Source organism: Photinus pyralis, unplaced genomic scaffold, assembly GCF_008802855.1.
Source record: "Photinus pyralis isolate 1611_PpyrPB1 unplaced genomic scaffold, Ppyr1.3 Ppyr1.4_LG9, whole genome shotgun sequence".
Taxonomy (NCBI): Eukaryota; Metazoa; Arthropoda; class Insecta; order Coleoptera; family Lampyridae; genus Photinus; species Photinus pyralis.
In genome coordinates, this window is record NW_022170878.1 from 145507 (window position 1) to 158933 (window position 13427).

Genomic DNA, 13427 nt, shown 5'->3' on the forward strand with positions numbered 1-13427 from the left:
TTGGGGCAATCTTTATAGTCGTATATTCAATCCATTTCCGTGACTTTAAGGGTAAAAAGAACAATTTAGGTATGCCAGCGAATCTCAAACAATAAATGAAGTGACCATAAAACAAATGCGACTGTTTATGTAATGGTAAGAAATAAACCAAATTATTGGGCGGATATTCCTAGAAAGAAATTCAACAATGAGATTATATTAGAATATTGAAAGAAGTGTTCAATTGCACTAATCTATTTCAGTAGCCCGCTACAGGAAGTGTTTTACATAGATCAAATTGTATACAGTTAAACAGTTAAAGTTTTAGACATAGATTTATACGCCATAATCCTGGGAATGAATGACACAAGAGGCCATGTCGTACAGTCGTTGACATCGATCCGGTTCGGACTGGACCAGTGCAATACAACCGTCAATTACTTTCCGGGTCGTCCTGTCCGTGGTTCTAAAGATCTCGTCTCCGTCCAGATCACCATTAGGCTTTACAAAGTTCAACTTCGTGTACAGACAGTTAAGGAAACACTTGAAGTTAGACGAGTTTGAGAACTTGAACTCTTCGAAGTACTGGACGACCTCCTCTTCATTGACTTGCGTTTCCTGGAAACATTCGGGATGCTGGTAGGCCATGGTTTCGAATTTGAGAAATACTTCTTTTGTAGACACCTGAGAAATCGTTATTAATTCTATCCCATAGATTTTCACTTACGTTTGAGACAAATCCATAACCGACCGGAAGGCCCACTGAGAACAACAGCAGGAGCGTTTTTATCATTGTGGTGAACAAAGGATAGCCTGGGCCAATCTAAAATTACGACGGCTGAGTCACGGTTTTTATTCTATAAATTAGGCAACGCGCGCTTAAAGTAGGAATTTATTTTAAGAGCTTTTTTATGAATGATTTGAATTTTAAATGCGCTAAAAAACCTGATATAATACAACACGATGGCTAGACTAATTTCACAACTGCTTCTCCATAAGTACGTTTTTCACAATTTCCTTGCTTCTGAGTAACACAATGTAAATGAATAAACCATAAATTTAAATGCTGAGAAAACACAATTTGCTCAATTTTTTTGTTTTTTACAAAGATTGGTCACGGCACAGATGATTTCGTCCTTGATTAAAGTAAATATCGACCAGATGGGCGTTCAAAGCTATTGCTTTATTTAACGTGATAAGACGTTTAAATTGTATGAAATTTGCAGGTGTACGCAATAATTAAGTGGATCGTGATGAACCAATAGCAAACGTAAAAAAACTGCGAAAGCATACAGCGAAAGAAGTCAACAAAGTTTAAAGGACAGCGCATCAAGTGTCACTTGCTTATTTCTTTGATAATTATCGAACATTAAATTTTATAAGGGGTAGTTTACGTTTAGCTATAGGTGATGTTTGGGATTTCATTTGTGTTAAAGTTTACGGTAATTCAAACAAATTTGCCACGTGTGTTCACGACCCCAGTAAATTTTAAGTTTCATGTTAGTTTGAGCAAGCCAAGTGGTATTAGTGGAGTTTTTTGAGTTTACATCATCATTTGTCGAGTTGAAAAAGTATTTATGTTCTAACAACATCTAGATTTCGAGGGTATAGCTTGACTTCTGAGTTTCAAATTCCGTTTTTATCTTCAAACTTCAAACTAGAGGTTCGTGTATCACGATTTTCAGTTTCGAGTTTAAAGCTTTCAGTTTTGTTATGAATTTCAGCACTATAGCTCCATTTTCTGGAATAATTTAGACGTTTCTAATCAAGGTTTCAGATTTTCACTGGTACTTCGAGCTTTGGTATTCATTTTCGAAGTTGAGTCTCAAATTCCAAGTTAGTGTTTCTTGGTCAGAGTTTCGAAATTCGAATATTCGGATTTAGAGTGTCCGTTTTTCAACTTTCAGGTCCCCTATATCTATTGTCGAGTTACGTACACTTTGGGTTCCGGGTTTTAAGCCCCAAACCGCAAATTTAGAGCTTTGAGTATCGAGTACCGAGTAAAGTTTTGAGTCTCGAGTATCAAATTTTGGCTTTAGAGGTTAAACTTAGGTTTCTATAGTGTTGAACTTTGATTTCTTGTCCAAGTTTGCTCCAATTTATGACGCCAACGAAAAAAGTCCCCGTTCTTTGAGCCATAGTTTACTTTAGGGACTCATAAGTAGTAAATAGGCCAACTGAAGTCTACTCTAAAGTACGAAAATCATGTGAGGTACGCCAAAATCTTAATTGAGTCAAATTTATCAAATTCTTTGTATCAGGAGCACAGATTGTACATACGTATTAGGGGTACAGCTAAATTCTGCAAACCAGTTATTTATATTACAGTCGCGTAATACCTGTCTGTTACTTGTTACCTACACCAATGATACAAGAACCTCAAATCAGACGAGCCCACAGCGATAGTTGATTGCATATTTGTTATAGCAGGAGCACAGTTGCATGCAGAATATCAGTAAATTACCAGTATGTTTGCCTCGTATAATACCTACTTGTTACCCGCACCCACCTCATATTCCTCTTATGCGAAAATCTCACCTAATACCAATCTTTATGAAAAGAAAGTGGTTGGATTTCCTGTATCAGGAGCACAGGTGAGTTATGGAAATCAGTAAATTACAGAGACAAACCTGATCACAATTTTCGTATAAGAAGAGATAAATGAGGTTCATTGTAGCAGGATCCCAGTGGAACCATATTATTTCTCTTATCTCAACTCCTCAACTGAAACGAAACTTGTAATATTTCTCCTTTTATTAGGTGCATGCTCACTTTCCGTGAGATATCTACCTTCTACATGCGCCCTATTCTTCCTCTGGCATCAAACTCTCAACAAAAAGTTTGATCACATCTAAATTTGTTGTATCAGGCGCATTACCTTTAAATTACACTAAACCTGAGTGGTATCTATGTCGAATCCAAGAACACTTCAACCAAACTAGGTAGAGAAGTTAGGTTGACCAATGGTAGCAGGAGCCACCTACTCACTTCTTGGCTCCTATTCTCCTAATGCCAACCAATTAAAGGGAATCTGATAGCACTTTTTATTACGATAAATCTATCGAATTTTTTCTAGCAGTTTTTAGATCTTATTCGTACTGTATCAACCTTGAACCTAAACCGAATAACATCTACGAGTGCAATTATTAGTTCCATTTGCGCACATTTAATCTCCTGGTAGTTAATGTATCCAGAAATGCTATTAATTCTTTGGGGATATTAAATTTAATGGTCTGCGAAATTGGAAACCAAAAACAGGGAAATTCAAAAAAGCTGTCAATAGATCGGCTACCACCAGGAGTGCAGCAAAATTTATTCGATTACTTAATAGGAGTGCAGTTTTTTTTCCTTTTTTGTACAACGATTTTATTTGTTTAAAATTTCACTATTTAAAAGAGAAAATAAATAAAGAATAGAAAAGAGAAAGATTTGAAGCAAAAATGAATTTAACGAAATTTACATTCCTTCCGTTACGGTACCCCCTTCGATTTTTGAAAAATTTGGAAAAGTAAAAAGTGTGCATATGAACGAAACTAGATCAAATTCTTTAATAAACTACCTATGAGATTTCTTTCACAAATAACATGATTATTTTCAATGTTGGTTTCTAATTCCTGAGCTACTTGTTAAGAGAAGATCTTCAAGCTATCGGTTAGGGGGTGTTTTTGTGTACCATTCAAGGGTCAATTTCGAATCAGTTACGTAGGATCATCGTTTTGTAGCTGCTTCCGCGTCTGTTTGTTTGAAAATCGCAAATTATCCGAGATTTTGGATTACTGGCACTTTAAAATAGTTAAGTCTATCGATCGCTTGTTTGCGTGTACATGTTTGTTGGCCCTGAGTGCCAGTTTTTCTTTCAGCTTGATTGTCTTATGTCAAATAAATTTGTGTCATCTGTAAATGATTGGTTTTGTGATTAATCGAGCCCAAATTACGACCTAGATGAATGTGTACATTCTTCTTACCATCTTTTTACCCTCTTCTTACTCTCTTCTAACTCCCTTCTTACTCTCACCTTACTCTCTTATTACGCACTCCTTACACTCTTCTTACTCTCTTCTTTTTACTCTTTTCTTACTCTCTTCGTATTCTCTTCTCATCTTCTTAATCGCTTGCTGTTGGTTATCATCCCTTTCGCCTCCATCCCGCAAGTAGGTTTGGTAAATCCGGTCTCTAGTCCCGTTAGAACAATAAAAACCTTCCTTAGTTTCCTTGTACATTGAAAGTTATAGGTTTCTTCTTTGTTCTTTCTTCTTTCTTTTTTTTACATGTTAAAAATAAATCATCTAAGGTTTAAGCCTTTAGGTTTAAAATATAAAACCTCTTCTTCTGTCCACGCCTCTCAGAACCTTTAAGAGACTGTATTGACTTCTAAGGACATCAGACAGCACCTCCAGGAGTGCCCTTAGTTGCAATTCGACATTCTGACAGGTCTTTAAGGGTTTTCCCTTAGGCAGAGAAAAGGTCTGATGGTGTAAGTCAGACCTACACTCTGCCTAGGTTTGCGCCGAACTCGCCTTCAACTCGCCAGGCACTGGTTTTCATGTAAATTCGCACACACATAGACAGAGTAGAGGTCTACTAAATCAGACTTTTACTCTGCCTAGGTTTTTGTCGAATCCGCTCGCTTGACACTGGTTTTAAAACTATCAACTTTGCAGCTCTTCGGCTCGGTTGCTATTAAAATGGACCTGTTATTAAACTTCCACACTAAAATAATAGTGCCGAGCGAGCCGAAAGCGAGTTCGGCACAAACCTAAGCAGAGTAATGGTCTGATGGGGTAAGTCACACTTCTAGTCTGTCTAAGTTTCTGCCGAAATCAATTTCGACTCTTTCGGCGCCGGTTTTCATGTAAATTCGCACAAACCTAGGCAGAGTGGAGGTCCGATTCACCCTGTCAGACTTTTAATCTGCCTAGGTTTGTGTCAAATTTCAGACTAAACGATGCAGGAATAGCACGATAGTACGAATATGTTGGCGAAAACTTGTTTCACTAACTCTTAGCTGTTCGGGCTCTATTTATAAATCGATCGAGATCTCGGCGTTTAGTCTGAAAGCTTAAAGCCATTTTTAAAAAAAGATCTACGAAAACAGAGTGGATGTTTCATGGTATTGTCGCTTTTTACACTCTTGCAGTTTTATAATGCCCGTAGCTCATTGTCGCTCTTACTTTAAATTCGTTCGCAATTCAGTCGCTTTTTTGTTACACTTGCCATTATTTATTTTCTTTGCGCTTCTGGTGCAGATCAGGGATACGTCCAACGGATGGGGATTGGTGGCATCTAACGTAGGAATTTTACAACACGCATTACAGGAGTTTACAAATATAACTGCGTTACAGATTTTTCCTTACAACATAACGCTTAACTTGAACTACGTGCTTTCTTTATTTTTCCATTAAGTCAATAGAATACTGAGCTTCCGTCGTTGGCCAATCCAGCGAATGACGAGTTCCTTAGTAGGAAAACATATTAAAGTGCAAGTTATTTTAATACGAGTTATCTAAAATTATATGTAAAGGGCAGTTATAGAAATCCATGTCCCGAAGTACACCTAAACATACTGGGTGTCCATTTACAATATTTGCATTATAGTAATTTGGTTATTGTTCGTCAGACAAGACGAAAACTGGTACACCTTATCGCATCCGTCGACAGCACCGCTAGCCTGATCGACGCAGCCACTAACAATGGAGGCGGTGGCGTTGGTAATTGAGGAAACGATGGTGTCGCTTGCGAAATTTCCACTTTCGCTTATGTAGTTTAGCTTAAGATACATACACTGAAGGTAGCATTTCAGAGTGCTGCTCTCTGTATACGTTCTGGTGTGCCAGAGCGTATCCACCTCCAACGGGTCCGCATCCGTCGATCTTATACACTGCGTGGTCTCTTCGTCGAGCCTATGCTCCAGTTGTTCAATCAGCTCGACGTTGGCCACCTAAAAATGTGCAAGTTGCGTGCTGACCAGGACGACTCGGGGACTTACCTGGGACGTAGCAGCTGAGAGACAGGCGGCTAAGGTGAGGAGGATGGCAAGCATTTCGTTACGCGCCTCGAATTCGACTAAATTGTCTCTAACGAGCACTGAATAAACAAGTGAAGAAATCGAAGGTAACGAAAAAAAATTGAATAAAGGTTCTCACCCGAGCTGCTTAACAAACAACTCAAAAACAAGGTTAATTCGGAAATAAAGGCGAAATTCCATGGTCTGTGAACTAATTGGTGAAATTGAAGCCCACGAATACATTTACTGTGAATAATTCGGCCATTTTCCTTTACCTTCAAAGTAAATAGTTTTCCATTCTCTTAAATAGTTCGACCAATTTGCACCTAAAAGACTTTTCCGTGGGAAAGTAGTGAGAGTTGTTTTGATTTGTTGTCTTCTGGGGTACTGACCGAATCTGATTAGGTAACGAGATTTTGTGAGCAAGCAATAAACAAAATTAGGATTCTGAATTTCGAGGGGAGGGTGAACTGACATCCACGCATCCAACTTCAGTTAACTTTCTACTGTACAAAAAATTATGAAAATGACGAACTGCAACTTCAACCAATAAACTATGGCGGAACGCCCGAATAAAAGTAACGTAAAGAATCGTACGCCTTCCAACCGTCGCGAATCAGCTCGCCTGCAGCCTCCTGCTTGCAGTATTTAACAAAACACCACTTCCATAGTAAAGTGAATCTCCTTCTTCCGCTTATTACGGATAAATCACCAATCATAATTAGCCTTGGTAACGCCAGCTTCGACAAAAGGCGTTCCCACTTACGCCGAATTAATGCGCACACCTTTGAATGCCTACTTCTTCCGTTATTTCTTCTAACATTTACATAAATCTCGTCCGATAACAAAAACTCCTACGCAAGGTTACGTATGGGGCCAATGTCCTCGGAGGACCTGGGAAATGTATGGGGTCAATGACCTAGGCTGACCTTGGGAATGTAATTTGGTACCCCAAACATGAGGCCAGTGGCCTCGGGTCACCTTGAAATGGAGTGGCGTCAATCACCTCGCATGACCTTGGAAATGTAATTTGACACCCCAAAGATGGGGTCAATAACCTCAAATATCCTTGGAACTGTATCCTCGGGAGTGTAATTCGACGCCCTAAAATGAGAATGTAATTTGACACACCAAAAATAGGGTCGGTGATCTTAGATAATGACCTTGAGAATGGCTCGCGTCCATGACTCTGCATACCTGCTCCCATGTTTTTGTTGGTTTTGGTTTATATCACGATTTCACAATTTCCCGCAACTTTGACGACGCTTGAATTAACTTTTATGACCAATCGCTTCACCGTGGCTACAAACGTGACTATTACCGCGGGTTTTTCTCGAACTGTTTTATTGTCTCCAAGCAAGTGATTTGAAACACGAACTTTCCATGTAGGTTTTGTCTCATCTTAGTGGCAAAAAACATAATTGATACCCGTATTACTTCTTACGGTCTTAACGCCTTCGAGACTACTAAGCGCTGAAAGCCCCCTTGGGCGCCTCCCTACTTTTTGCCAATTTTCTAACACGCCCCAAAATGGAGTTAATAGATTATAGCGGCCACCTTTGCTGGTTTCGCCAACAAAATATTAAAACCCATTAGAGAGAAACCACTGGGGTTTAAAAATGTTAAACTTAGCCGTTCTCACATTGCGTTGTAACTTGAACAAATCTGAATCAGCCGTTCGATCACGTAAAAGCTATTAATCTCGCATTATCTCGCGCCAGACTGGCACCATCTGCTTTCCCATGCAGTTAATTGGTCACGACTGCAGCCAGTATCATAATTCTGTAGGAAACAACAACTCCCCGTATACTTCATAATACACAATACTAAAAACCTAAAAAAAATTCAAAATTTGACGAAACCGCCCTAACCGTTCTAACCACCGAAATCTCATTAAAATGCGCCTACATCACTAATAATTGCAATTATTGCTCTAGCAAAAAAAAAATGAAAATTACAAAATCGAATTGCATAAGAAGCGTTAGAGGGATAAAGCGATAAAATTACTAAGTTCTATCCTAATGTGGGATAACGTCTAAGAAAAGCTTTATTTGTTCATAATTAACATTTGCCATATTGTATGTTGAAACTAGCATAATTTTTAGTTAGAGCAGTTAAATATTTAAAAATCACCCATGTTCGTAAAACACTTTTTTTAACTCAGCTAGAGAATTCTGGTTGTTTAATATTAAATTCAAATGAGACAAAAGAGCAAATAGATAACATGGAAAAAAAGGTGATGGAGGAACAAGGAGGATAAAGTGAAGGGGAGAGAAATAGGATAAGGAAAAAGAAGAACTTATACATAGGACTTGAGAAACAAAATGAGAGAAGAGATAGAGAATAAATAAAGAACATAATGGATAAACGGGGAGAGGGGCGAGGGAGAAATGGCTAAACGAAAACCTACAAGTAGAGGCGAATATGTAGGCGAGAAGTAGGGAGAAATAAGTTAGTAATCTTGGAATTAACATGAGAAATGAGGAGGGAGCTTGTGAGGGGAAAAGGAAAGTTAAAATGGGAGTGGGATATACATAGGTGACCTGTTGACATGTGTAGAAAGAAGCGTCCCGTGATAACGTAGGGAGGTTGCGTCAAGGGAAAGAGGAAGGTGCAAGAAAGTAAGTTGGGGATGTACGAAACTAATGGTAGAAGATGAAGAATACAGATGGAGTACCAAAAGAAAAGCTTTAGTGAGAGAACGGAAGACGAAAGAGCGGAGCTTGGAGATAGAAGAGGAAAAGACGGGATACAGACACAGACAACAAAAGAAAGGAGGAAAACGAAATAAAATAAATAAGGGAGTCATGTACTTCATTGGATTTGACCCACTTTCAATAGGAAGTATAGTAAATGAGAAGGGAGAAGGAGAAGTTAATATTAGAAAGTAAGTTTAATCCCAGAACAGGAATTAAAAAAAAGACGGGTAGGGATGGGAAAAGGGAAGATAAGAAGATCAAGATATGAAAAGACGCACAGACGAGGGAAGAGACAGTTATGGACAAAAGGCACCGTAGTGCTGTATGGAGAGAGACTAGAGGAACAAGGAGAAGAATTAGGAGGGAATACATAGGAAAAAAGGACAGTGCTAAAAAGGAAACAAACAAACAATAATAGAGAGAAAGAGAGAGAGCGAGAGAGAGAAAGAGAAACAAAGGAATAGTGAGACAGATCATGTACAAGAGAGAAAAATGGATATAAAGAAATGATAGAGAGAGAAACGTATAGAAAAATCAGATAGAAAACGAAGAAAAAATAAAAACAGAAAAAAATTTTTTGGATGTGATAAACAGAGGAAAATGAAAAATAGAACAATGGGAGGGAAAAATAAATAGTGGAATGGAAACAACACTTTGTCAAGTTACTACAAGGAAAACAGAAGTTAGAGGAGAGTATAGAAGAGGTAAGAAGGAATGAGGTTGAAGATGGGGTCCAGGAAAGGATCAGAAATCTATTAAACCGGCCTTTGACTTGTCCTATATCCGTTTAGGATCTTTTGGATAAATATATTATTATTATTATTATTATGAGACGAAGTACGACATGAAACTGAATAATTACATTTTTCTAATTTATCAGGGTTACAACCTTGCTCGCAGATCAACATGTAAAACCACAGATTTAACACTGCTTCACGCTAATTTTCCAAGCGAATTCCAATACAAAATATGAAAACCACCATGCGGCAATTTACAGGTGAGTAAACAAACTTCGCCGAGATGGTCAAATTAAAGGCGATCTACGTGAAGGGATTACAATCAGTGTCAAGTGCGGGTTAATACCTAATGTCCAATACATTATATCTCGATCATCGTCTCCACTCGCCTCCGAATGTCGTAGAAATACAAAAACATGACCGTGAGAAACGTTTTAGCACGGAAACGATTATTTCCCACACATTTTTCCTCTGCTATTATTTTCAGTGAGAAAAGTTCCATCACAAAACTGCGTTTAAGTTCATGGTTCACCAAGCTGTCAGTAATCAAGTGCGCCGTGCTCTGGTCACGATCATGAACAGGGGTTGAGTATCCTCCCCAAATTTCCTATTGACTTTTGCACAGTTTCAGCTGCAAGACCTCATCATGTTGAGACTCTCGCTTTTGTTTACGATCTACTGCTCAATCGATGCGTCATTCTATCATTCCGAGGTAAGCCCATCGAGAGAAAATCATAAACTAAAACTCAACGTTTCAGAAACCGACACTGGACGCGCTGGAGCTCTGGCATTGTACCACGGATGCCATAAACGATACTTGCGTGCAGTCCTCGGGAGCCGATCGCGATCAAGTCCAGCTGCTTTGGTCGGACCTGATGTACTCCGAAACTAGAAACTTGAAGTGCTACCTTGCGTGTATGTACAAAAATGTCGATTTCATGAACAGCCATGGCGAGCTGGTGGGACCCACGATAGTGCAGGAGAACGAGAATCTCATCACCATGGAGGAATTCGAGCTATGCGATGATGTCGCAAAGCGTATCGCCGACCAATGCGAGAAAACGTTTGAGTTCTCATATTGTCTTACCCATACTAATCACACTAATCACAAATAGAAGCATCTTAGGGGGCCCTTTTGTATTTTACAGCCTTGCGTTTTATTCCAGAATATTGAGTTAAATATGTATCGTATGGAATATAAATAATGACGTAACCTCTTGGGATCCTTACTGTTAATATAAATAGTATTGAATGTATCATTTTTCCAATCAATTGAAGTCACACCCCTTCTTTCACCTTTTCCATTGCTTTACTCCGTAGAGGTTTCGAGGCAACTAGCTCAAACCTAGGTTTCGTAAATTATAAATGCTAAGTGAAATTATATATCCAATTCAATTAATAAATGCTAAATGAAAGGAAATTACGTTACGGCACTGTGAGATTCGAACTTCTTTAACAGTGTCGAACAATATTCAAAAGCGACTATCCGCCACCATTCCAATAAAAATATTCATTTCTTCACGTTCGAAACGTAATTTCTTTCTCTTTATTGTGTTTTAGTCGCATAACCGTGAGGTCATGACCTATAAACATTATGACAATTTATGGGCTTAGAAACCGCATACTATTTCGTTAGAAACAGGGGTTTATTTAGACTTTAAAGATACTTTCAAATAGGAATTACTGGAATTACTAAATTCCCCCCCCCCCCCCCAAGACAATAGAAATTGAAGTCCGTCTGGCAAACCTTCAAAGTACCAACGTGGGTGAATAGTACCCAGTTTTAAAATGTAATAATTCATATCTCAAAAGATGTCAAAAATAGACCGGTCTTTTTTAGAAAACAGTATTGATACTATACGGTTTCTAGGCCCATAAATCATTATGATGTTTATAGATGATGCCGTACACCGAATTCGGTTATGCAACTAAGGCATTCATTAAAAGGAAAAACATTTATGATTGGATTGTGTGCAATAGCTTAAGTGGAAGTGGAAAAAGGAATTGATATTTTTAACAAGTAAAGGCAGCCGGCGAGCAGTCAGGCAATGAAAGTCGTTCGTAGATAAATTTCGTACAAATGTACACTGTTAATGAAGTTCGAAACTCACAGTACTGCAAAGTAATTTCTCTTCATTTAACACTCATTAACTGAACTTAATACATAATAATTTGTTCGTAGCCTTTATAATCCCACAAACGTGTATGTGGCCTACTTACGTCGAAATAAATGCATCTCCTAATGTTCATTACTTTATTGTTTACCCAAAATGTAGCCTTTGTGAAATTATGCTTCTGACCAACGTTAATTATGATTAATTATAATTAAGCCGCGCAAAGTTATGAGCTCGACAAACGTCAATTATATTATATTCTCTAAACCGCGAGTGCTGCTTACGAGGAATCCAAAAGGGCCTGGCATACAGGGTCGAGACGGTCACCCGCACGTTGAGGAACCCATTCGCCACCAAAGGCAGGGTCGGTTTCTGAGGATATCCAGGATCTGGCGAGAAGGCAACGTGGAGGACCGCTCTTCCAGGCACTACAGGATAGGAGCCGTGCCGTTTTGGACAAACAACAGTACCTTTTGCAAGAAATCCTAGTTTCTACCTCCACCGCCACTTCCATCCCCCGAACGATTTGGGAAAAATCTTGAAGGTCCTCAGGTCCGTTCCAGCATCTACCTCCATAACGAGCGCAGGAAGTAAGGCCGCAATATCTTTTTTTTAAGGAGAGTCAATGTTAGTATGAATGGTGGTGAATTAGTAAATACACCGCTTCCCCCCCTCCCGCAGCCGCAAGTGTAGTCTTCTTGAAAACAATCGCACAAGTTTCAAGCTCCCATTTGCCCTTCGCGTGGATCGGCCCCTGGTATATGGACGATATGGTGTCCCAAATATCGTTAGTAGTAACTTCGGTAATCTGCTTGAATCGCATCCATCCCTCGGCTTTCTTGAAACCAGAACGAGAAACCGACCATGTTCTGAGGCGCTAAACCTTCTACGCCCCGCTGTACAAGCTGCGCAATATCATTTCTAACCCAACGTACTGGTTCGGTACCTTTAGGTACCTACCAGCTTTACTAACGAAATCCCAGCGAGTTTATAATTTTACGGTGTCTATCCATCCGCCCGTCTGCCCGTTACCACGAATTCTCGAAAACGAATAGATCGGTTACAATGAAATTTTGAAAGTGGATTCTTCATCAAATTTGTAGGTCGGAATTCGTGAATTGGCAATGTAAGCCAAAAAATGTCTTTCACGACGAGAAACATTTCCATTTTCGCGCACTAAATAACAGTCGCTTCACGAACAAGTTCAACTTGTACTACGATCGAAATACTTGTGAAGGTTTAAGAATTTTGCACGCACCGCAAACAGAACAATTTTCAGAGTTTTTTCCACGGCGACTAACCTTTGGACTTTTAACGCTGAGAAATGGACTTTGAACGGTAAGCGACCTTTGAACTTTACACTAACATTACTCCATCCATGACAAGTGTGTGCATGCGCTGGTGCAATCTTGACGCCCATAACCTTAATCGATTGCAGTAGACCAATCAGTGTTGTCGCAGTCATAGCGAGTGTAGGTACAACCAAAACGCAGAGTGGTATGCTGAGTGTGTGTGATTACTATGTAGTGACGTGTTCGTGTATGGGGGATGCTACTGTGTCATGATTCAGAGGACCTTGTATGGACGTCGCTTAGTCACTTTTCTTCGCTAAACCTCCGCGGGTCCAAGTTGCGGGTTCAAAATAGCATCCGAGACGATGGATTCAATATGGCATCAAAAATGGCCCCGGGGGCCAAATGCCGAAATAGGCTCCGCGCCCCGGGCGAAGTTCTGAAATAAGGCACCTCGGACCAACTGCCAAAATTTGGCACGTGCGAATTGACAAAATTTGACCTTCCCTAACCGCCAAAATGTGGTCCGGCCAACTGCCGAAATATTTTCTCACGATCCCCAGAATTTTCTCAGGTCCAAGTGGCGTCATACCTGCTATGAT

The 13427-nt window shown here is 39.4% G+C and overlaps 3 protein-coding genes across 6 annotated transcripts; 1 reads left to right on the top strand and 2 right to left on the bottom strand.

The window, feature by feature from the left end:
* Positions 1-218: 218 nt before the first annotated feature.
* Positions 219-5189, bottom strand: LOC116181460. Of its 2 annotated transcripts, XM_031501838.1 has the most exons (4): positions 2752-5189; positions 2610-2703; positions 707-802; positions 219-663 (listed from the first exon to the last, which is right to left on the bottom strand). In XM_031501838.1, the coding sequence occupies exons 2-4, from the start codon at positions 2649-2651 to the stop codon at positions 316-318; spliced, it is 486 nt and encodes a 161-aa protein (XP_031357698.1). In that variant the 5' UTR covers positions 2652-2703; positions 2752-5189; the 3' UTR covers positions 219-315. The 2 variants fall into 2 exon arrangements, with proteins under 2 accessions (XP_031357698.1, XP_031357697.1); XM_031501837.1 differs by having other exon boundaries at positions 2610-5189.
* Positions 5190-5348: 159 nt separating this feature from the next.
* On the bottom strand, positions 5349-6105 carry LOC116181461. 2 transcript variants are annotated; one of them, XM_031501840.1, is made up of 3 exons: positions 5966-6105; positions 5534-5917; positions 5349-5482 (listed from the first exon to the last, which is right to left on the bottom strand). In XM_031501840.1, the coding sequence occupies exons 1-2, from the start codon at positions 6017-6019 to the stop codon at positions 5555-5557; spliced, it is 417 nt and encodes a 138-aa protein (XP_031357700.1). In that variant the 5' UTR covers positions 6020-6105; the 3' UTR covers positions 5349-5482; positions 5534-5554. The 2 variants fall into 2 exon arrangements, with proteins under 2 accessions (XP_031357700.1, XP_031357699.1); XM_031501839.1 differs by having other exon boundaries at positions 5349-5917.
* Positions 6106-9927: 3822 nt separating this feature from the next.
* LOC116180975 lies at positions 9928-10707 on the top strand. 2 transcript variants are annotated; one of them, XM_031501169.1, is made up of 3 exons: positions 9928-10003; positions 10058-10131; positions 10178-10707. In XM_031501169.1, the coding sequence occupies exons 1-3, from the start codon at positions 9943-9945 to the stop codon at positions 10532-10534; spliced, it is 492 nt and encodes a 163-aa protein (XP_031357029.1). In that variant the 5' UTR covers positions 9928-9942; the 3' UTR covers positions 10535-10707. The 2 variants fall into 2 exon arrangements, with proteins under 2 accessions (XP_031357029.1, XP_031357030.1); XM_031501170.1 differs by having other exon boundaries at positions 9933-10003; positions 10045-10131.
* The last annotated feature ends 2720 nt before the right edge of the window (positions 10708-13427 follow it).

What these genes read in the sequence shown, in the direction of transcription:
- LOC116181460 (XM_031501838.1), bottom strand. Translation starts at nt 2,651, where the DNA reads ATGAACCTCATTTATCTCTTCTTATACGAAAATTGTGATCAG. An exon ending in TATACGAAAATTGTGATCAG is followed by an intron (nt 803 to 2,609) that starts GTTTGTCTCTGT and finishes TCGTAATTTTAG; the next exon opens with ATTGGCCCAGGCTATCCTTT. An exon ending in GTTATGGATTTGTCTCAAAC is followed by an intron (nt 664 to 706) that starts GTAAGTGAAAAT and finishes ACGATTTCTCAG; the next exon opens with GTGTCTACAAAAGAAGTATT.
- LOC116181461 (XM_031501840.1), bottom strand. Translation starts at nt 6,019, where the DNA reads ATGCTTGCCATCCTCCTCACCTTAGCCGCCTGTCTCTCAGCTGCTACG. An exon ending in TCTCAGCTGCTACGTCCCAG is followed by an intron (nt 5,918 to 5,965) that starts GTAAGTCCCCGA and finishes GCACATTTTTAG; the next exon opens with GTGGCCAACGTCGAGCTGAT.
- LOC116180975 (XM_031501169.1), top strand. Translation starts at nt 9,943, where the DNA reads ATGGTTCACCAAGCTGTCAGTAATCAAGTGCGCCGTGCTCTGGTCACG. An exon ending in GGTCACGATCATGAACAGGG is followed by an intron (nt 10,004 to 10,057) that starts GTTGAGTATCCT and finishes TTCAGCTGCAAG; the next exon opens with ACCTCATCATGTTGAGACTC. An exon ending in CGTCATTCTATCATTCCGAG is followed by an intron (nt 10,132 to 10,177) that starts GTAAGCCCATCG and finishes TCAACGTTTCAG; the next exon opens with AAACCGACACTGGACGCGCT.